Here is a 24,175-nt window from a genome sequence, read left to right as displayed (position 1 = left end):
GCCTTATTTTTTGCCATTTCCTTCAAAGCAGCCTGAGCTTCTTTCATCACCATAGGCTCTTGCTCATATGTTGTTTCATGAAATTCTTCTGTGTCTGCCAATTCCTTTCAATACAGTGTCTCAGTATATCCTTTCCATCTTCTTTTAATACTTCCTGGATCATTTAACATTCTGCCGAAAGCATCCTTGATTATAGCAACTCAAGGTTTGAAGCAACCCAAATGCTGTAACACTATAAATGTTGACTAAATGAAGGCAGAAATGAGGCTGTAGAATAAGTGACTAAATTTTATACATCCAATTATTATTGTTGTTGTTGTTGTTGTTGTTGTTGTTATGGGCCGTCGAGTTGCTTGCGACTCATAGCGACCCTATGTACAACAGGCCTAAACCCTGCTCTGTCCTGTGCCAATATCTCTGTATGTGACACACCCACACCGATTACCCCTGTCAGTGAATCAATCCAAATCATAAAGAGTCTTCCTCTCTTGTACTGTCCCTCTACCCTCCCAGGCATGATGTTCCTCTCCAAGGACTGGTCCCTCCTTGCAACATGTCCAAAACATGTCAGACTATGCCTCAGAACCCTTGTTTCCAAAGAGCTTCCCGGTTTAACCCTCTCCAGGATGAACCTGTTTGTTTTCTTAGCAGTCCATGGTACCCTCAATATGCTTCTCCCACACCAGCTCAAAGGCATCAATTCTCCTTCTGTCCTCCCTAGTCATTATCCAACTCTCTGATGCATAACAACTGATTGCAAAGACCATGGCCTGTATCAGGGGCACCTTAGTCTCCAGAGTGACACCATTGCTCTTCAGTACTTTGGAAAGGTACCTAACAACAGATTTTCCCATTGCAATATGTCTTTTAATTTCCTGGCTGCTGATACCAAGAATGATGACTGTGGTGACACGCAAACTAAAGCTGTTAACAATCTCAATCTCTTCACCATCCATCCTGATGCTGCCAACTGGTCCAGTGATGAGAATCTTTTTCTTCTTGATCTTGAGACTCAATCCATATTGAAGACTGCAGTCCTTGACCTTCTGCAGCAAGTACTTCAGGTCCTCCTCAGCTTCACCAAGCAGGGTTGTATCATCTGCATATCGCAGATTGTTGATAGATCTTCCACCAATCTTGACCCCACATTTCTCCTCAGAGAGCCCAGCCTGCTGGATAATCTGTTCTGCATACAGGTTCAAAAAGTATGGTGACAGGACACATCACTGGCATACACCCTTCTCAATTTTGAACCATACAGTACTCCCTTGCTCTGTTCTGATGACTGCCTCCTGGTCCAAGTATTGGTTTCGCATTAGCACAATCAAGTGTTCTGGGATTCCCATTCTTCTCAGAGTCAGCCATAGTTTGTTGTGATCCACACAGTCAAACACCTTTGCATAGTCAATGAAACATAGATATATATTCCTCTGATATCCCCTGCCTTCAGCTAAGATCCATTTAACATTATCTACAACATTCCTAGTACCATGACCCTGTCTAAACCTAGCCTGTACTTCTGGCAGTTCTCTGCTGATGTGCTGTTCCAGTCGTTTTTGGATAATCTTCAGCAGAATCTTGCTTTCATGTGAAATCAGTGATATTGTTCGATAATTCCTACACTCTGTTGGGTCACCCTCCTTTGGAATGGGAACAAATATAGATCTCTTCCAGTCAATTGCCCAAGTGGTTGTTCTCCAGATTTCTTGGTACAACTTGGTGAGCACATCTAGGGCAGCATCTGTGAGTTAAAATACATCAATTGGCATACTATCTATTCCTGGGGCCTTATTTTTTGCTATATCCTTCAAAGCAACTTGAATGTTTTCGTTCATCACCACAGGCTCTTGCTCATATGTTGTTTCATGAAATTCTTCTGTATCTTACAATTCCTTTCAATACAGTGACTCAATATATTCTTTACATCTTCTTTTAATACCTCATGGATCATTTAATATTCTGCCTAAAGCATCCTTGATTATAGCAACTTGAGGTTTGAATTTGTTCTTCAGTTCTTTGAACTTAAGAAATGCTGAGTGAGTTCGGTCCTTTGATTTTCTGACTCCAGCTCCTTGCATATTTCATTGTAATATTTTACTTTGTCTTCCTGTGCTGCCTTTTGGAATCTTCTGTTTATCTCTTTAGTATCTTGAATTCTTCCTTCTGCTTTGGCTTCCTGCCCTCCAGTGTAATCTTCTGACATCCATTTTGGTCTTTTCTTCTTCCTCTGTCTTTATAATGACCTTTTCCACTCTTCCTAGATGATACTCTTGATATCTTTCCACAATTAATCTGGTCTTCATTCATTAATGTTCAAGGCCTCAAACCTGTTCCTGAGATGGTTCTGAAATTCAGGTGGGATAGACTCAAGGTCATATTTTGGTTCCTTTGGATTTGGTTTAATTTTCCTTACCTTCAGCTTGAACTTGCATATGAGTAGTTGGTGATCTGTTCCACAATCATCACCTGGCCTAATTTTCACAGCTGATATAGAGTTTCTCCAGTGGTTCTTTCCACAGATGTAATCAGTCTGATTTCTATGCATACCATCAGGTGAAATCCATATGTATCACTTTTCAATGATTTATTCACAGAAAATAGTATTTTTAGAAGAAACACAAGCAAAGACTATACTCATGGACAGGAGTCAAATTTAATACAACTGTGGAAGGAAGTATTGGAAAAGCTCAATATCAGTAGTCAAAACCAGTCTAGCTGCTGACTGAGTAATGTAGAAGTTCAAACTGAAGTTGAAAAAAGTCCCTAAGGACCAAAATATAGCCTTGAGTCTATCCTACCTGAATTTAATAATCATCTAAAAATAGGTCTGATGTACTGAACACGAGAACAGAAACTCAGATGAGTTGTAAGATGGCATGGAGGAATGTCCATGTTCATTCTTGAAGAGAACTAAAGGAAATTACCTAAGCAAAGAAGAAAGAAAAGACCAAAATGAACATCACAAGAAACTCTAAAAAATAGCAGTAGAATGTAGAAAGACCAAAACAAAGGAAAGAAATGCTGATGTCAAAGAGCTTAAAAGAAGGTTTCAGAGGGCAGTTTGAGAAGACAATGCAAAATATTAAAACAATATGTGCAAAGAGCTAGAGTTAGAAAAACAAAAGAGAAGAATATGCTTGATATTTCTCAAGCTGATAGACGTTAAGAACAAATTCAAATCTCAACTTTCAACAATAAAGGAGTCTGTGTGCAAATTTTTAAAATGTAGGCAAACAAATAATCAGAACAGGAAAAATTACAAGTTTATTTTCTTCTGGAAACTTAATCTCCCTCTTGGAAATTAAGGGCAGCATGTGAGTTACAGAGTCACCAAATCTCTTAAATGGTAGAGTCAGAAATGGAAATGTCAATCATGTTGCTCTGAATATCTGTAGCTTTCTACAGTCTTGTCAATAACCCAATCTTCCAAAATAGGCTACTGAAAAGGAGAACTCTTCCAAATTTCCCATTCCAGGGCTTTGGCCTGTAATTTTTCCAGTTCTCATTATCATTTTACTTCATTAAATTTTAAAAAATTCAAGTCTGTTCTAATTATACTGAACTTGCCAAGGCTGAATCACTTTGAACTAGTTCAAAGCCCTGGTTGGTGGTAGTGTTAGTGTTTGTTAGTGTTAGTGTTAGTGTTAGTGTTAGTGTTAGTACACCCATTGCTATCAAGTCAATTCTGTTTTCAAGCACCTCTATAACAGAGTAGAACTATCCTACATGGTTTCTAAGGCTGTAATCTTTACAGAAACAGACTGTCACATCTTCCCATCAGAGAGCTGTTAGTGTGTTTGAATCACTGACTTTTTGATTAGCAGTTGAATGCCTAACCCCTGACCTCCAAGGACTCTTTTAGTGATGGTACAAAAAAATGCAAATCCATTGTCCTCAAGGTGATTCCAACTAATAGTTATCCTGCAGAGCAGAACAAAACTGCCTCATAGGGTTCCATTGGTTCCAAGGCCACCATGTGTATGGAAGCAAAACAACTTCATCTTTACCAATGAAGTCACTGATGAGTTTAAACTGCCAATCTTGAAATCAGTAGCCGAGTATTTTAACCAGTATGCCAGCAGGGCTCCCAGTGTTGGTGTAAAAAAATCTCACACCCCAAACCATTGTTTGTTAGTGGGTTTTCAGAAAACTCTATAACATCTTCAGAGGCTGTATGTAGCACAGCAGGAGCCTGAGTCTTCTTCCTGTGGTGATGGTAAAGGAGGACACATAAGACTTGAGAAGCAGTCACAGCTTTCAGGAAACTTATGGCCTGTGGAAAGCTTGTGTCTATCTCATAAAAATCTCTGGCCAAAAGGAAAATTGATCCATTGCCACACAGAGTAGTCTATTCCCAGTTACTGGACTCTTAACTCTTGAAACATGCTTTCTGTGGAGTCCACCTTTTCTTCTCTGGGCTTGTGTCTACTCTGATGCCCCATCTCCAAACAAGTCTGAACACCTTCCTCCCACACTACTGGCCTCTCAGTGCCCAGGCTAGGAAAACTCAGCATCCTCACCCCTTGCCTCCCCAAATGAACTGACTTCAAGACAGCTCCTTACATTGACATTTCTTGGCTTCTTTTAGGTTGTTGCTTGTACCCCACTGTATGTTTTTGTTGTGTACTGTAGAGTTGAAACCAACCCTTAGCCAACAGTCCAGTGGGTTTTAAGAGGCAGTTAACTGTATGGGAGGAGATTGCCCAACCATCTTTCTTCCACAGAGAGACTGGTGGCTTCCAACCACGTGCCTTTGGAATTGCATCTCAGCTTCTTGCCACTAGGCCACCAGCGTTCCCACTTCACTGTATACTGAGCCTCAAATGAGTAAGGCTGGTGTCTGGTTCACCTCAGAGCTTCCTGTACCCGGCCTACTATACACTGCGTGAAGGAAACACTCAAAATCTGTGAGAAAAGCAATGCTTGTCAGAACCTTTGTGGTTCTGATTCCACCCTCCAAGCCAACTCAGGAGAGTGGCCTCCTCCTTCAGAAACCTTCTTGATTCCCCAAGTGGGCCTTCCTTCTCCCTCCACACTCCCTGACCATGAGGAATAATCTCACTGATAACTTGGTAAAGGCAGGGACAAGATCCCCAAAAACCTGGCACTAGGGAAGCTGAGGCAGAAAGGCAGAGACATGCCTACATAACACAGAGTTCATGGCAAACCTCTGTCACCCTTCTTTCAAACAACTTTGCCAATAATAGCTCAAATATACAAACTAACCTCATTAATCTTTTACTTGACATATTATGGTACCACACGAAAATGACTTCACCTTCCTTACTGTCACTGATGAAAATTGGTCTATAATGCACTCCAAGTAATTTTCCCCCAAGATGAGGGGGGTGGGTGGATTTTTTTTTCCTTTCTACCATCAGCAGAGCAAGTTTGCGTGCTTGATTAATGAAGGTTCTAGTACTGGTTTTCACTTGCTGAATTATCTCTCACAGCTGGGCATGAAACCTTCAAAGGTTAACAGAAACTGCTCCCAGGAGCGCCTTCAAGTGGCACTCCAGGCACCCACATAGAGCGCGCTTGCACTCCAGAGGGGGCTCAGAAGGATGGGAGTAGTGACACAGAGACCAGGGACCCTAAGCAGGAAACAAGTACGCCGAGGTTGCTCCAAGCTCTGGACTACAGAATAAGCACTAAGCCCAGAAGAGACATGGGAACTGGTGCCCTGGTGGACTGTGGGTCCCCAGCCCGCCCAGAGCTTCGCGGGGCGGGCAGAGGACGGTGGGGGCGGGGTCACAGTGGTCGGGGGTGGGGCTGGGGGAAGGCAAGAGTCCTGCATCTTTGCAGAAGCTGGGACGCCTAGCGCACAGAGTCTCCCTCCAGCTCGCGCCGCCGCTGCCCTTCCTGTAGGGCCACTATGCCCTCCTACACTGTCACTGTTGCCACCGGCAGTCAGTGGTTCGCGGGCACCGACGACTACATCTACCTAAGCCTGGTGGGCTCCACAGGCTGCAGCGAAAAGCACCTGCTGGATAAACCCTTCTACAACGACTTCGAGCGTGGCGCGGTGAGGGGACTTGGGAAAGAGGGGAGGAGGGCCTTCTGGGGGCGGTGTTGTCAGGGCCCTTGTAGCTGCATCCACGTCTGGGGACTCTGGGGTTCTGCGATGGCCCTTCCTGGCAGAACAGTGCCATGGAAAACAGCTCCTGAGCGGGTTTAGAGCTCCTTGGTGAATGCAGAGCACTTGGGTTCTGCGATGGCCCTTCCTGGTGGAGCAGTGCCATGGAAAACAGCTCCTGAGCGGGTTTAGAGCTCCTTGGTGAACGCAGAGCACAGGGAGCAGAAGGGCAGGATGCCTTAGGAGAGTTCCCGCCTGCTCATGCAGGAGGGGCTGCCCACCCCAATCCAGAGCAGTATAGAGAGTCCCTAGAGGTTAGGGCAAGTGACCACTATCTTGTTCTGTCCCCTCTTTTGATCTGTTTCTCCAACTGATGGGCATTAAGCCAATGATCCAGGACTCCTGCTGAGCTGGTGGCTTCAAGTGGCAGTAGCGATGTCCTCCTACCTGGGCATCTCAGTCTCAGGACAAAGTCCACAGGTATTTAGAAGGAAGAGGAGAACCCAGGCTTGTCATTTGCCCCTGATATTTCTGTTGTATATCTTCTAGTCGGAACAGACCCATAACTGACCCTACAGCAGGATTCAGAGGCAGTAAATCTCAACGGAGGAGATTGCACCTCTTGCTGAGCTACTGGTGGGCTCAAACTGGGAAGTGTTAGGACCCAGGAAGATGAGGGAAGAGGGCATCTTTTCTTAGCCATCTCACTAGAAGCCCAGATTCTACCCCATGGAACTGGGGGATTCAGTGAAGTCCACCAAACCAGTTTATTGAGGGTTTTCATTGTGGTGCCAGGCCTGTGAGAGGCCCCAGCTTCACTTTGTGAGTCGCTTCTCTACCTGCATGTGGATCCAGGCTTCCTCTGCTACCTGAACAAATCCTTTTTGAGTTTAATGAAGTGCTTAGCACACACGGGGGTCTCCAGGATCATGAACCTGAAGACATTTTGGCCTGTTTGTGGTTCACTTAGTCTCATGCCCAGCACTTAGGAAAAGCTGGTAAGCACCTAACCACTCAGACTCCTGCTGAGCGCATTTGTGTTGCCCTGATAGCTTCTCCAGATAGTTTCCAGTGGGAGGTTTTTTGTAAAGCAGAGTTTTAGGTCTTTCTTCAGAGGTGTCACTGAGATTACTCCAATCATCCACCTCTCAATTAGAAGCCAAGAACCTTAACTATTTGCCAACCCACAGGAAATGCTCAATGGTCATTGTCCTTCACACAAGTGCCAAGTATGTCTAGTCACAGACACCCTACAAGGACTGTCAGCCTCCTTTCCTGACCCCTTCTTCTGAATAGACCAAAAAGATTTTGGTTTTGCAAAGTTGTCTCACTATTATTAGCTTGAACTATTCAAAATTGCTTATATTTGATAAGTTTTTACATTTGAAAAATGACTTCAGTATGACTAAAACACAACAGCCCTAAACTCTGCTCTGTCCTGTGCCAATCGCACTGTCTCTGACACTCCCATCCCGATTATCCCAGTCACTAAATCAATTCACCTCATAGAGGGCCTTCCCCTCCTGAGCTGTCCCTCCACCCTCCCAAGCATGATGTCCTTCTCCAAGGACCGGTCTCTCCTCAAAACATGTCCAAAGTATGTTAGAACGGAGCCTCAGAATCCTTGCCTCCAAGGAGCCACCCGGTTTAACCCTTTCCGGGACAAATCTGTTTGTTTTCCTAGCAGTCCATGGTATTCTCAATACTCTTCTCCAGCACCACAGCTCAAAGGCATCAATTCTCCTTCTATCCTCCTTGGTCATTGTCCAGCTCTCTGATGCATAACAAGTGATTGCAAAGACCATGGCCTGTATCAGACGCACCTTAGTCTCCAGAGAGACACCATTGCTCTTCAGTACTTTGGAGAGGTCCCTAACAGCAGACTTTCCCATGGCAATGAGCCTTTTAATTTCCTGGCTACTGGTGCCAAGAGTGTTGACTATGGAGCCAAGCAAACTAAAGCTGTGTACAATCTCAATCTCTAAATCAAATACTACATAAAATTCATGAAATGTGTTTGAGACCAGCAGATCCTAAGGAGAGTAACTAACAGTCTGTTTTCTATGTCCTAAACTCATAACATTTCTGAACTTTAGTATTGAGTCAAGTTCTGAGCCAATGTAAGAACCAGTACCTAGTGGCCAGGCTTTTCTAGTCAGTGATGTTAGTGAGGCATTGATTTTTGGATTGACATCCTTCAACATTCCTGAAAATACTTTTATTTATTCCATTATTTTAGAGACTCTCCTCCCCAGTACTGATGTGAGAAGGACAAGATACAGCTTACTTCCTCTTTACATATGGACTGAGCTGCTTCTCTTACAGTCAGACCCTGGGAAGCAGAAGCCAGTGCATGTCACTCTGTGGAGGAAGTAAGGTGGCTGTAGAAGTGAAGTCTCTACACTGTTCATCGATTTCCCCTTCTCCATCTGTATTCCCCATCCTGATAATTCATTCAAATAACATTGATGATTAGAACACATCAGTGAGAGGACCAGAGGCAAATTTTAGAGATTTGCATGTCACCACTTCTATTCAGGTGAGAGAAGTGCAAGTCAGAAGAGTTGGGGCACTGAAAAAAATAAGCTGAATCCTGGCTCTTTGAAAAAGCCAGCTTTTGAGAAAGTTCCTGTTATGCAAAGTTACTCCATACTTGGTATTGCCCAGCCCAGAGCTAGTTCCTCATTCTTAAGCCAGTGTTTCTGTAAAGGCTATCCATCTCTCTTGAGTAAAGACCAAAACTAAACCTTAGGGGGAAACATTTGCTGAGAAGAAAAGATACCCTGGTTTACTTAGAAAAGTGTAACAGTCATTATGGTTAATAATAGTAACGAACAAATCTAACTACTTCCATAGAATTGGGCAGCATACCTCCCTATCCTCTTACCCTCTGCACATGGTCAGTCAAACAATAGCCATGGCTGAATTTTTCTCAACAAATTCAAAATCACTACTTAGTCTCCTCAGTTTTATTTGTATTGACTCAGGTCAAGGAATTGCAGATCTTATAAGTAAGATTCTCATGGAAACAGTCAGATTTTGTTAGCTCTGCTGTGTGCTGGGGGAAAAACAGACTATGGGCCCACCAGTTCTATTCTCAATGGCTATGTTGGGAAAATTTAACAAGTAGACATCTTCCTTTATCCCCTTAATCCAAAGAAATTCAAGTTAGATGGAATGTCCTTAACTGGTTTCTGGGAATTTAATAGACTCATTGGGCAACATCATGATAGATGGAGAAAAGATTGAAATTGTCAACAATTTCAATTTTCCTGGATCCTCAATCAACAACATGCTTGATACTAGCAGTTAAGAAATAAAAAGACATGCCACATTTGTAAAATCTGCTGTCAAGGATCTCTCCCAAGTGCTAAAGAGCAACAATGTGAGTTAAAGACTAATGTGCACCTGATCCAAGTAGTACCTTTTCAATTATGTCCTGTACATTTCACTGTGTCCCTGGAGAGTCAGGGACTTCTCCTGAGTGCTGAAGAGCAAAGATGTCAGTCTAGAGACTATCATGCACCTGATACAGGCCATAATTTTCACAAATACTTATTATGCATCAGAGAGCTGGACAATAAGTAAGGATGACAGAAGAAGAATTAAAGAATTGATGCTTTTAAGTTGTGTTGCAGGACAAGAGTATTGAATAATCCATGGACTGCAAAGAGAACAAACAGATTTGACTTGGAGGGAGTGAAACCAAGTTGCACTTTGGAGGCAAGGCTTTTGAAACTCCATCTTACATACTTTGGACAAATACTTGTCCATCTCACATATTTGTTGTCCAAAGAGACTAACATCATGCTTGTAATGGTGAAGGAACAGTGCATGAGAGCAAGATATCAGATGAGAGAGATTGACATAGGGCAATGGGGACAGATATGTCAGAGACAGTGAGAGTATCTCAGGATAATCAGAACTATTGTACTTAGGGTTGCTTTGGGTCACAAATGACTCAATGGAGCATAAAAACAGCAACAACAAAGAAGAATTGATGTCTTTCCATTGTGGTGTAGATGAAGATTATTGAATATCCCATGGAATGTTAGGGGGGGATAAAAGCAAGTCTGTCTTGAAGGAAATGTAACCAGAGCGTGTGTTTTAGAGGCAAGGATGTCTCACTTACTTTGGGACATACTCAGGAACAAGCCCCTAGAGAGAGATATCATGCTAGGAAAGGTGAAGTGTCAGAGAAAAAGAATAAAAACCCCAATGAGATGGATTGACACAGTGACTACCACAATGGGCTTGAGCATGACAGAGATCATGAGGATGGTGTAGAATAGAGTAAGATTAAGAATTGTTCATAGGATGACTATGAGTCACAGTCAACACAATGGCACCTAACAACAACAGCAACATCTCCCTTTCAGGATAGCACTTAATGAATGTCAACAGTCATTAACTATATGTTGTTGTTGTTTACCATCAAGTTGGAACCAACCCATAGCTGACTCTCCGGCGGGATTTCAGAGGCAATTAATTGCATGAGAGGAGATTGGCCATCCTTCTCTTGCAGAGCAGCTGGTGGATTTGAACTGTGTGCCTTTGGGATTGCAGTGCAGTTTCCTACCAGAGCCTACCAGGCTGCTCCTTGGAGGCAAGGAGTCTGAAGCTCCGTCTGACATACTTTGGTCATGTTGCAAGAAGGGACCAATCCTTGAAAAAGGACTTGTGAAAAGGGGCATCATGCTTGGGAGGGTGGAGGGACAGTGCAAGATAGGAAGACCCTGGGTGAGGTGGATTGACTGGGGTAATGAGAGTATGTGTGTCAGAGACAATGAGGTTGGGTCAGGATAGGGCAGAGTGCAAAGCTGTTGTACATAGGGTCACAATGAGTCACAAGTGCCTTGATGGCTAACAACAACAACACTTCTTAAATATTTCTTTTTTTGTTTTTATGTGTGTGTGTGTGTGTACCGTCAAATTGGATCTGACTGGTACAGAGGAGATTGCCCCTCCTTCTCCAGCAGAGCACCTGGTGTGTTTGAACCGCATACCTCTGAGATTGCAGTACAGCTTCTTGCCACTAGACCACCAGGGCTCCCTTTTCTTAAATATTTCTAGTGATGAATATATGCAAGACAAATGCATTCTGGAATGCTTCTTCCTCATGAACAACTGCATATTAATAAAAAATACTTCTTTTTTGACCTTCAATCTTTCTATCCACATTGTCTCATGTTTCTCCCCTATTTTCTACTCCCTCATTCTTCCATATCTTTAATTGTCTATCCCCTTTCCCCCAGAACCCTCCAGTTTTCCTTCATTTCTACTCTCTGACACGTAGCTTTCCCTCCTTTTTTCTTTCTTTTTTTGTTTTTGTTTTTGTTTTGTTTTGTTTCATTAATTTTAATGAACATTTACAAATATTTTGGATTTCCATTCATTCATTGTTGCACTATTTTCTCTACCCCCCCCCAACCCCAGTTCGTTCTTCTCTTTTTCTTCCCCTTGAAAGTCTGTTTTAATTGTCCCATTGCCACAGTGCTTGTCAATACTAGTTCTGATTAATCTCCTTTGTCAGTGTGTCCTTTGCCATTCCCTATCACTCCTCCCTGAGAGAGACTTTACCCTGATTCATAAGGAAAAGGGGATGGCGTATTCTCTTAGCCACTTCCTGCTGGAAAGGGACGCTGTAGGTTTCAGGGTGTAGCTCTTCTCTCACTACTCTAAAGGGCCCCTTTGGCAATAGGAATCACGTAGACTATTGTGGAGATTGACTTTGGAATTTAGATGCACTGTTATCAATTGTGCTTAGCCATACATGTTCATATCCTTTAAGATGCATCATGGAAGTGTTGCAGCCTAGAAGACACAAATTTAACTAACAAGTTAAAAGTACATGAGGCAAAAATGAAAAGCAATAATATTCCAAGTAGAGGTTCTAACAGTGGCACAAATAAAGTTAGAGAGGGAAGGTAGTTCTTACAATAAAAGGCTTACTGACTAGCACTTTGTCTATTATTGTATAAAGGTTAGGAACCACAAGATGAAGAGGCTCAACTATGTCATTTATTGTTCTTAAGTCCTGGAGCAAATTCCATCTACCACTGGGTTGTTTTACAACTCAGAAGTCTGCATGCAAGGCAGAGGTGAAGTAAGGAACTGCTTATGAGGTTTACCGTCAATTCCAACAACTAAGAAATAATGAGAAGTTGGGACCTCAGAAGGCTTTTAGGACCAAATAGTAGGCTCTTGTGTCCAGGAGAAAATGAATATACCTCTCAGTAATGTTAATGCTCACCCACAGCTCTTCTGGGAGGATCTAAATTGTTGAAGCGTCTTCCTTTGTTTCCAGCTGGGAGCTGGGGCCTGTCAGTCCTGTCAGCCACGAGGACCTGATGTGAGCCGCCCTTGGCCATGTGTCCTTCAGATCCACACTTAAAGCAAGTGAGTGGGAGTTTCCTCTCTACACCCTTGCCTATCTGTGGCTCTCGTCTGTGACACTGTCTACTGAAGTGGCCCAGCTTTCCACAGTGGAAGCAATTCTGACCTCCTTTATTACCTTTGGGTGGCACTGTTTATGAGTAAGACTTCCTTTTCCTGACACAGGCCCTAAACTGGCAGCAATAGCTGCCTCAATAATTTTGGCCGTTCTCTGGTCTTTTCTCTTCCCTCTAGATCCCAGTTGTTAAAAGAGGGAAAAATTTAAACAAATTATTTTGAACAATATAATCTTTTAAGTTTAAGGCTAGAAATAGTAAAAATATGATCATTTCCAATCCAGAGATACAAGTTCTAATGCAGTTCTTATTTTCCATAAATGGTTTTGGTAAGACAAATATTGTTAATGTGGATACAGTTCCACTATTCCTCCTCCATGCCATGATATAGTGTTATTAGCATAAGCAGCTATAAATCCATTGCCTTCCTTACTCTAACTTAATTTTTTTAAATTTAAATTTATTAATATTTCAGTAAAAATTTACAGAGACTTTGAATTTCCATTCATTCATTGTTGCACATTTCTCCCCTCCCAGCCTGCCCCCCACCCAGAACTTTTCCCCTCTTGAACAAGCAAAAGAAAAATTCTTTCATTGTTTTACAAACCCTCCCCCAGGTCCACTCCACCATGTAGCCTTCGCTCTAGACTCCTATCATGACAAAAATACCTAATCACATATCCCTTTTAAACAGTTTTCTCCCTCCTCTGTTTCAGTGCAGTATACATTATTGAGCTTACTATCTTTCTCAGTCTCTCCCTAATCCCAAGGTCAGTCCTGTTTTACAACAGTGGCACCATGTGGTATTTGTCCTTTTTTGACTGGGATACTTCACTCAGCTTAATGTCCTCCAGAGTCACCCATTTTGAATAATATTGCATGAGTTCCTTGTTTTTCAATGCAGCAAAGTATTCCATTGTGTGAATATACCACAGCTTCTCTATCCATTCGTTTGTTGATGGAACTTTCCCTCCTTTTTGACTCAGATTTTTCTCTTTCACTCTCCCCATCTCCCCCAGGGCCCTCTTCTCTGCCCCATCAGTTTCCATGCCCCTTCCTCTCCTCTGCTCTGCCTCTCAGTCTTCTCCCTCTCCACTCCAGTACTTTCTTTTGCCTGCTCCCTTTTCTCTTCCTCTCCTGTGGGCACCTCACTACCCCTTTGCTTCTTCCTTTCCCAGTTGCCACAGGCACTTAGGTCAAAGCAAAAGAAACTTAGTTAAAATTCTGAAGTAAAGGCTAAATGAAAAATGATCTACTAAAACTTTGCTAAAATATTCAAAAGCTTCAAAATCATGGATCCAGTGAATAAGTAAAGACAACACATTAAATCAGCAAAACAACATTCTTGTAAATCAAAGATGATGAATTATCCTGTTACCTTCTTTCCATCCCTTTTTTCTCACACCTATAACACTCCTACCCCCAGCACCAGCACCAGGAACTCTTCCTCCCTCCTGCTGAGCAAATATTTCCACTCAAGCATCTTCTTCACTTGGCTCCCTGCTTCTGAAATGTCCTCCCTGCACTGTGGAAAAAGTCCCCAAAAGCTGCCTCAAATACTCTTCCAAAAACCTGTTCATGTCTTCCCCCTCATTCCATAATGCCCCTTCCTAGTCCAGTCTTCTAGTCTAACTTCAGGCATTTCCTCTACAGTGTTGGCAGTCCACATGGAGGGACTGACCACAGCACAATCACTGACTCACTAGCACTGTCAGAATCTACCTCACTGAGCCTCGGATTACCCTGTACAATAAAGTCATCATCTAGTTGGACTAATTATCATGAGCCTATTATGGAGTCCCCTGTGAAGAATAGTTGAGAGTTCAGCTCTCATGATGAATATAAAGAGAAGAACAAGTTAACAGGTCTGGCACATAAAGAGAAGGGAGATTTCACACCTTATAGCTTTGGAGATCTTTCTAAAGCTTTATGTTGTTGTTTGATCCACAAAACCCTGCTGTCTCCCTTGAGATCTTTGTGACTCCTCCCAGAGTTGTTCCTTTGAATAGTTAGAATCACAGCCATAAGACTTTGTGCTGAAGACATCCTGAGTAAGAGTCAGCGTAAATTGTTTGGTACCTTGTTCATCTGATGTCACCCTTATCTTAAAGCTAGAGTCAGTAAAGCCCTTTGCTGGTAGAGACAAGCCAAACCAGCAAGCCTTCCCATCCCCCATGGCCAACCTGTTAGCTGGCATGCTGCATCTCTGCGTCTCTGTCCAGTGAGATTGCAGACCTCTGCCAGCCCCTTCCAGTGTGTGAGTGAGATAGAAGAAAGTGCACCTACAGTGCCCATCCTGTGACTTCACCAAAGATGTGCCGAAGTGTGCTTCTGCTGTTTTTCCCTCAGAGAAACACACCTGTCTCCTCACTGAAGTCACCGGGACATCTGGCCTTCTTTCTGAGAATCACTCCAGTCCTGAAGAGCTTCTTTTAGCCCCACACCCTCCTTGTTATGCCAGATGATTCTTCACCACTGGGAATGTTCACCTCAGATCTTCCTGACATCTGAGACATTAGATTGGTCATCTTCTCTCCCCTCACTTGACCTTTCTGGTGTCCACATCCTTCCTGATTCCTCTGAGCCAAAGGAAATCCACTTCCTCTGGAGCTGCCACCCTGAGTCAAGCCCCAGACCTCCAGACCCTGACTTCCCTTTTTTTCACCTACACCACCAATGCCAAAGATGCCTTTGATTCTCCTTCTCAGTGTTGTCTTCCCATTTTTGGAAATTCGATCTGGTAGAGAATCAAAGACAAACTTAGGAACACTGGTCCCTAGCTGTACTGCTTCCTAGTGATCTCCACTGAAAGAGGGGAGAGGTGGAGGTCCCAGTAAACACATCCAGCCAATGGCCTTTGTCTTGGAGGAAAGAGTCTAATGAATTTCTAACAGACACGATACCCAGTCAGGCATAAGCTTGCTCAAATTTCTCAGTGGTGCTGTAATATTCTCTGGGTAGAGGAAAAAGCAGAGCTGAGGAGCCAAGTAGATTGTGTAGACTCTGGAATTGAAATTTGGAACCCTCACCTACCCAGGCAAGCTTCGCTCCTCAACCTCTCCCTACCTGATTTAAGTGAGATTCCCATCTAGGCTGTGGCTTCTGTAGATCCAAGTGTTGGGGCTCAGATAGTCCCAAGGCACCTGATCCCCTCTCTGCCCATCAGTCCAGAGATCTTGCTTCTTCTCCACTCATTAGCGATCTGTCCTGCCTTGTCTCTCCTGGCCAGCAGGATTGGGAGGAGTGAAGAGAAGGCAGGACAGATTTCTGACCCCACTACCCAGGACCCAAAGCTCAGTGCTGTCTATGCAACCCCCCTTACAGCCTCAGTCTTCCTGCTGGGCACACTGAGAAGGGAGTGCTCTTTCCCTGCCACAGCTGGGTGCACACTATGAGACAGGACAGGGCATATCAGGTGAGAAGATGAATGTGCATTTGTTTTTTGTTTTTTTTTTTGTGATTTGAATAAAAAATTTTTATTGTGATTTTTATTCATTCAATGTTATACATTTTCTTCTCTACCCCCAGAAATTTTTTAAAACTACTTGAAAGGCCAGACAACAAATCAGGGCACAAAAAGCACTAGTGATTCAACCTTCCAGTGGAAAGCTGTGCTCATTATCTTATCTACTTGACAATAAATGTTTAAACATACTGAGTATGTGATAGCTCCAAAAACCAAACTTAGAAGATTTAATCAACCTTGAACCCACAAGCTACATAAAAACTAAACAAGTAAGGAGGAAGGTTTGATATGGTTGCAGACTCTAGGAAGCAGATGGTGCCCACAATTAGGAGAATCTATCTTCCATCCTGTTCACTGATCCTTTGTCTAAAATGCTGTTATTTCACATGTACACACTTTTCCATCATGTTCTTCCCAAGGACTTATAAACCAGCTAAAAGGACATGAGAAGTTGAATGTTTTTGTTTATGTTTCCATTGCTTTCCCCTTATTCTTTAGACTAAGATAACCTAAGTGTAATTGGAGGTAAGGTAGTGCCTTAGACCACTATTACATTTTGTAAGCCTTTTCCCAGGACGGCAATGTCTCAATTTCATTTCAGTCATTTTTCTAAGTAATAGAAATAATATTACTTGGTATTGATATATATGTGCATTTTCCCATATCTACTTAATTTAAAAATTTAGCCTGAGTCATTTATAAACTGTAAAATGGTCTGATTATTATAATAATCTAGACTCTCAATGGCCTATAAAACAATAATATACTGTGACAGGTTTAGAAGCAGGAGTAGCATCCACTTCCTATATAACTTGTCTCTGGAAACCCTATGAACTTCAATAAATGTCTATAGTTGTAGAGGGACTTCAAGCCTTTTCTTCATAGGGTTTCTGTGAATCATGCTCAACCCAAAGGCAACAACAACAACAACAACAACTAGTTAAAAATTACAAGTTTAGCTGAATAGGTATAATTTAAAAGTTTGAGTTTCTTATGAGATGACTTGCCTCTCTGGCATAACAAGGCTAGTTTTTGGTAATTGCCTTTTCATTGCTTGATCAGAAGATATGCCCACTTTTTCTATATCATATGGCACTTGGAAAGAGATGAATGTGCATTTGATGAGAACAGGAAGGTACTTTCCCAGCTCAGAGGCCTCACTCACCTCAGAAACTGCTCTGAAGCAAGGCCCTGGCCAGCATCACAGGACCAGGCTGAGGAAGGAGGCTTCCTTTTTCTGAACAAAGATATCTGGACTCTGTGGAAACCACAACATACAAGTTGCTCTTTGTGTCTAGAGCTGAGGGATTTGCCAAAAATATTCAACTTCCTATTCCTTTCAGGAAGCCCTCCAAGGAAGCTCCTTGCTACCTGTAAGGGAAGGATGGAACAGAGACGGTTGGGAGGGCTGCATGCAGGACACACCTCTGCCCTGTCCCATTCACTTCACATTCAGAACTATGGGTTCTCTTGCTAATGCAAAAGTTCAAGATAAGTGAAACAAAATTTAAAACAGGCTCATGTGGGCAACTGAGGCCAGGGCTTTCCATACCTACTGGTCACCGAATCTTCCAATGTGATACTTGAGTCCTACATGCTTCTTCATACCTGCCACTGATACTGCAAAGATGCAGATGGTATAGAAGCCCAGTGCCAAGAGGCTCATCTCCCAGTGGCAAGAATGGTTCAGAGCCAGGAGTCTTAGAAGTAGTGCCACACATAAGCCTGGGGTGTGAACTTTCAGCAATACAGCCAACCCTCATCCACTTCCAGAGCTACCAATGTAGTGAGAACTACTGAGTCAGGTCACTCATGGCATTACTGTGCTGGTTCAAGGGAACTGCAAATGTTCCCAAAGGGCTGGGATTCCAGGGCTTTAAATCTATGTTTTCATTTGTAACTGAGCTTCTCCATTTTCACTTAGTTACTGCCCTGCTGAGAACTAGAGTCAACGTGGCTATTGTGAATAGACTATATGTGAGTTCCAATTCCTTTAGCAGCTGCACTGTGGTTTACTGAACCTCAGTATCTTTATCTGTCAAGCAGGTAAGAACTCCATTTCCCCTCCTAAAGTGTTGGTAGGACACATTATCAGTGGTCCCTTTGTAAGTGGTAAGGACTACCCAGGAGTGAGAACCTGAAGCTTCTATATGAGAGCAGGCCACTGAAGAGTGCTCTAGTCAAGCAGGACTTCAAGGGGCATGCAAGGGTGAACACTTGCCCAGGAGTGTCTGTGCCTCCCATTTGAACCATGTGTTGAGAGCAGAATCCCTCACTAGATTTTCATCTAGAGAGGCAGATAATAGCATGTGCCTATCTATCATCCTAGACCTGGCACAGGGCCTTGTCAACAGCAATTCAGTGAGTGTCTTGGCTAACCTGACTAACAGTGACACGAGGACTTAGTGGATGCCACGCTGCTATGATCTGCCTTTTTTGCTGCTGCAGGTTGATTCTTACAATGTAACCGTGGATGAAGAACTGGGTGAGATACAGTTGATCAAAATTGAGAAGCGCAAATACTGGCTCCATGATGACTGGTACCTGAAGTACATCACGCTGAAGACACCCTACGGGGACTACATTGAGTTCCCCTGCTACCGCTGGATAACAGGAGAGGGGGAGATTATCCTACGAGATGGCCAAGGTGAGTGTCTGGAGTCCCTTCCATCCCCTGAACTGCCAGAGAGTCTGAAAGAACTTGATGCCCTTCCTTCCTCAAAGAAGAATTATTAGTGGAAATAACAATGAAGTGCCAGGACTGTGATGAAGTTCACCTGCAGAGCAAATCTGGCCTTCCTCCGTGCATTATTGAGCTCCCAGCCCAGTGGTTCAGTGAGTGGCCTCTTGTCAAACAGCCAGATATACCCTCTTCTATTTGGTCCCCTCTATGTTATGGTCCTATAAGAGAGGAATCATGATCCTATTCTGTCAGAGAGTGAATAGGCTACTAACAACAAGTAGCTGGAAGGCATATATGTGCATGATTACAGTTGAACTGTTTTCAAGGCTGTGCATCTCTCTGTTATCAAAATGGTTTTCTCCAGTTTCACAGATGTCTAGACTCAGATTGCCTTCTGTGAGGCTCCAGTGAATTCAGTTTCAGGATGCCTCATTCAAAACTTGGAAATGCAATGATTGGTCAGGTGTGGCCAAGTGCCAACTCAGAGGGGCCACAAAGCAGACCTGGAGTTCATCTCATCGTCCATTAGACACTATTTCTCATTTATTACTGAAAAGGTAAAAAATCAAAAATCTGTCCTCATTGGTGTGATACCACAAATGAGCAGATCCCAATCTGGTGCTTTCTCAGGAGTTAACTTTTTATAAAGAGACCCACAGCTTGCATGATAGGAATTATTAGAAAGATGCAGATGTCAGAGGTAAGTTAAGGCCTATCTCTCAATAAGTAACACTCTTTTGCACAAGACAGTCTGTATCTTAGAATGAGTGATTCAAGTCCATGTGTTGGCAAAATGCTAGCATACTTCAAATCACTGGGAGCAGATGAGTTGAGCATAGGAAGGGGGGAAATAACAGGATCACACAATTTGGTGGGTGGATGGGGGGGTGGAGGGATGGGGAAAGATCTGGCAGGGATGTGAAAAGATGAGGTGGGCATAGGTCAGTGGTTACTAATTTTATAAATTTTGGATTGATTATATGAAGCATAATGTCATTGTCAATAAAGAAAAGTGTGAAACACACATGCACAGACACAAAACCTCTCACCATGTATGTGAATAATTATATGCGTACCAATTAAAAAATCACAAGCCTTCAGTTTTCTCACAATCAAAATTTGAAATTATAAGTCTTCAAAAGCCAAATATTCACTGTAATCATAGGAAGGAGGGTATCTACTTTAACTGGTGATCACATTTAACCTTTCCTAATTGTCAGGAGGGGCCAGTCTTTGGAAAAAGACATTATGCTGGGAAATTGGAGGGTTGGAGAAAGAGAGGAAGAATCTCAATAGCCCAATGAAAGGAACTCTGGTGGCCTACTGGCAAGAAGCTACACTGCAATCCCAAAAACCCACAGTTCAAATCCACCAAATGCTCCACTGGAGAAGGAGGAGCAATCCCTTCCTGTTCCAGTCTGATCTGACTCAACAGCACACAAGAAGGGGATAAAACATAAATTAAAAAATAAATAAATAGCACAGTGACTGTAACAATGTATGTTAGAGATGGCAAGGATGACTCAGGATAGGGCAAGGTTTAGATTTTTTTTGCTCATGGTTCAGCTATGAGTGATAGTCTACCCAATGGAAGCTACCAACAGGAAACAACAGTTGACAAAGCACTGAAAATTGGGAGTTCACAAAGCATTCTCTTTTACTAGTTCATTTTTTTTCTACACAAAAGTTTGACGAAGTGTGTAAATAAGAATGGATTTTGTTTTATAGTTAGAACATGGAGATAAATGAAAAATTCTTTTCTACCCAATGTTCTTAAACTTTCAGGCTATATCTCACAGTTTCTGACATGGACTTTACCTAAGAAACCAAGTGTCAAGAATATTTCTGAGCTGTATGATTGGAGCAAGAGGATCTTTATCCCCTTACCTCACAGAAGTAAAAAAAAAAAAAGAAAAGAAAATCACAAAACTTACTTTGTCTAGCAATGGTCAGTATATGGAAGGCCCTTTTGTTGATAGATGTTATCAATCTAGTTCCAACACATAATAACCTTTTGCACAACTAAAGAAACGCTACTTGGCCCTGTGCTATCCTTACAGTTCTTTCTGTATTTAATTGCTAAAGCTATTGTGTTAATCCATCTCATTGAAGGCGTTGGGTTGCTTTCTCCCCCTATTTTGCTGTCTATTTTATAATGGTGAAGGCAAAGATACCTTCACCTAATCTCACATACTTTGGGCATGTTGTCAGGAGGGGCCAGTCCTAGGAAAAAAGACATCATGCTGGGAGGTGGAGGATCAGAAAAAGAGAAGACTTTTGACAACACAGAGTAACACAATGGCTTAAAAATGGGCTTGAGCATATCAAAGATGGTGAAAATGGTGCAAGGTTGGCAAGGTTCATACCTGTTGTTCAGGGGTCACTATGAATTGTAGTCAACAGCATCCAACAATAACACCATATTTTATGAAGCATAATGTCCTTCTTCAAGGACTGGTCCCCCCTAGTAATAATATACCCAAAGTGCAGAAGACAAAGTCATAAAGTACTGAAAGATGAAGCTCAAAGTACATAATACAAAGGTTATGGAAGGAGCTGGAGGTTTGTTTTGTTTGTTTGTTTTTCCAGTAGTTGGAAACACTAACTCCAAATCTTCTTGCCTTTCTCTGACAACCAAGATGCTAATGTGTAGTCCCTTATGAAATAGACTCTTTTAAAAACTGATATATCTAATGCAAGGGTGTCCCATAATCTTTTTTTCCCCTCTTTTAACCAGGATAATTCAGTGAAAGTTTACAAAGCAAATTCGTTTTTCATTCTACAATTAATAAACATTTTGTTTTATAATATTAATTTCAATATTTACAATGTCATAACATTTACTCCACTTCTCATTTCCATTAATCCTTCTACATCTCTCTTCCCATTTTTAAGAGATATTTTGCTGTTCATCTCCTTATTGTTTATTTTATTCCTTTCACTCAACATTTTGTTATTGTTATTAGGTCTCATTGAGTCAAGTACATCCCACTCTGACTCTCTGAACAACATATTTAAACCCTGTCCTATCTGTACCATCCTCACTCTTCCTGACACCCTAGAGCCCATTGCAGCAGTCACTGTGTCAACCCATGTAGTTGGAGATCTTCCACTCTTTTACTGACCTTCCACCTTTCCAAGAATAAAGTCCTGCTCTAATGAATAGCCTATCCAAGCAATATACCCAAAGTATGTGTGGCAAAGCTTTATCATCTTTGCCTCCAAGGATCATACTGGCAACACTTTCTCTAAGATGTATTTTTTTGTTTTTCTGGCAGCTCACTGGATATTTAATACTATTCTCCAGTACCACAGCTCAAAGGCTTCTTCTTGTCATCCTTATTAATTCTCCAGTTCTTAGAGATAGCAAGTGATTGGAAAGACCATGCCTAAATAAGATGCAACTTAATCCTCACTCTTAGTAATTCATCACAATATATATCTATTATCTGTTTTCTCAATTTTATTCCACACTACCTCCTATCCATCTCAGAATGATTCTATGTGTAAATCATTAGTTTTGAATAATAATGTTCTTCTACAATATTTGTTCTTTTGTAAATGTCTCATTTTACTTAGGATATATTTTCTAGATTCATCCATGCTGTGCAGTGTGTCACATTGTTTCTCTTTCGTTAGTGTTGCGTATACTCCATTGAATGAATGTACAATAATTTTTAAATGATTCTTATATTTAATTGCTGTCAATTTAGTAGGACCAGTAATTAGATGGTTATTTTAAAAAAACACATCACACTGCTTATTTTTTCTTCTTTTAAAATTTCTTTTCATTGACGTTTTCAGAGACTTTGGATTTCAATTCATTCATTATTGCACAATTTCCTCCCTGCCCACCACTCCCCGCCCCAGTTCGCTTTCCCTGGTCTGCTCAACTATGTAGCTTTCATTCTGGACTTTTGTCATGACAGTAATACCTAATCATATATTCCTCCTAAACAGTTATCTCTCTCATCTGTGTCAATACAATATGCATTATTTATCCCTTTTTAGTTTCCCCCAAACCCTGATGTCATTCCTGCTTTACAACAGTGGCACTATGCAGTATTTGTCCTTTTGTGACTGAGATATTTCACTAAGCATAATATCCTTCAGAGTCCTTAATGAGTTCCTTGTTTTTCAATGCAGCATAGTATTCCATTGTGTGAATATAACACAGCTTCCCTATCCATTCGTTTGTTGATGGGCACTTAGGTTGTTTCCAAGTCTTTGCTATTGTGAAAAAAGCCACAGGAAACATGGATGTGCATATATCTGCTTGGATGCCACTTCTGGCTTCTTTAAGGTATAGTCCCAGTAGTGGAATTGCTGGGTCAAATGGTATTTCTATTTCCAACTTTTTGAGAAAGCACCATACTGCCTTCGATAGTGGTTGCACCATTTTATACTTTCAACAGTAAATAAGGGTTCCAGTTTCTCCACAACCTCACCATCATTTGTTGGTGCTATGCTGTTAAATTTTGTTATCACCAAAGACATACAAATGGTGAACAAACACATGAAAAAATGTTCAAAATCCATAACTCTGAGATGCAAATCAAAATAACTATGAGATATCATCTCACACCAGTAAGAATGTACTATAATTTCTTTATCCATTTGACCTTTGATGACCATTTGAGTTGTTTTTATATCATTGTTGTTGTAAATAACACTGGAATAAACATGGATGTGTGTGTCACAGACCAGTTATTCCTCTAGGATATATCTATAGGAAGTTGTGCTGTAAACCTAAATGTGGCACCTCTCTAGTAGTTTACACCTACCATTGTTTTCACAGGAGAAATATGCGCAATCTCCTCCTGTGCAATTTATGTTGTTGTTGTTTATGGCTGTTGAGTTGAGCACGACTCATAGTCACCCCATGAACAAAAGGCCTGAAGCCTTTCTATAATTATCGTCATTTCTCCAAGTTCATAGAATTTTCAGATGCATGTGGTTTAGGAAGTAGATGCCACCGCTGCTTCCAAACCTGTCTTAAGCTGGGAGATCCACCAAACACTGTCTACCATGGGCAGCCATTATGGCATTTGACCCCCAATGGCAAAAGGTTCAGCATCACGGCAAACCCAGGTTACCTCAGTGCTAGACAACTTAGAAGAATGTTCCTCCAAAATAAGATAACACTAGACCTTTGGGCCCAACCGACATTTAAATAAAAGGAAACGATGACAGATAGATAGATAGATAGATAGATAGATAGATAGATAGATAGATAGATTAATAATAATAATAGTCAATGAAACACAGATAGACATTCTTCTGGTATTCTCTGCTTTCAGCTAAGATCTGTCTAACATTAGCTACAATATCCCTAGTACCACGACCGCTTCTAAACCCAGCCTGGACTTCTGGCAGTTCTCTGCTGATGTACTGTTCTAGTTGTTTTTGGATAATCTTCAGTAGAATCTTGCTTGCATGTGAAATCAATGACACTGTTCTGTAGTTTCCACACTCAGTTGGGTCCCCTTTCTTTGGAA

At 41.9% G+C, this 24,175-nt stretch overlaps 1 protein-coding gene across 3 annotated transcripts in view; it reads left to right on the top strand.

Annotated features, from left to right (window-relative positions):
• The first annotated feature begins 5,803 nt into the window (after positions 1–5,803).
• ALOX5 (arachidonate 5-lipoxygenase) overlaps positions 5,804–24,175 on the top strand; it is a 110,997-nt gene continuing 92,625 nt past the window's right edge. For 2 of the 3 annotated variants that reach the window (XM_006897720.1, XM_006897718.1), the window contains exons 1-2: positions 5,804–6,025; positions 18,443–18,641. In XM_006897720.1, coding sequence (XP_006897782.1) covers positions 5,876–6,025; positions 18,443–18,641 — 349 coding nt within the window. In that variant the 5' untranslated portion in view covers positions 5,804–5,875. The remainder of the gene's footprint in view (positions 6,026–18,442; positions 18,642–24,175) is intronic. The other variant, XM_006897719.1, reaches the window with a different exon arrangement.

This window comes from Elephantulus edwardii, unplaced genomic scaffold, assembly GCF_000299155.1.
Source record: "Elephantulus edwardii isolate Elephantulus edwardi_28Jun2011 unplaced genomic scaffold, EleEdw1.0 scaffold00213, whole genome shotgun sequence".
Classification (NCBI taxonomy): Eukaryota; Metazoa; Chordata; class Mammalia; order Macroscelidea; family Macroscelididae; genus Elephantulus; species Elephantulus edwardii.
The sequence above is the reverse complement of the archived record's forward strand: the minus strand, read 5'-3'. Positions and strand labels throughout refer to the sequence as shown.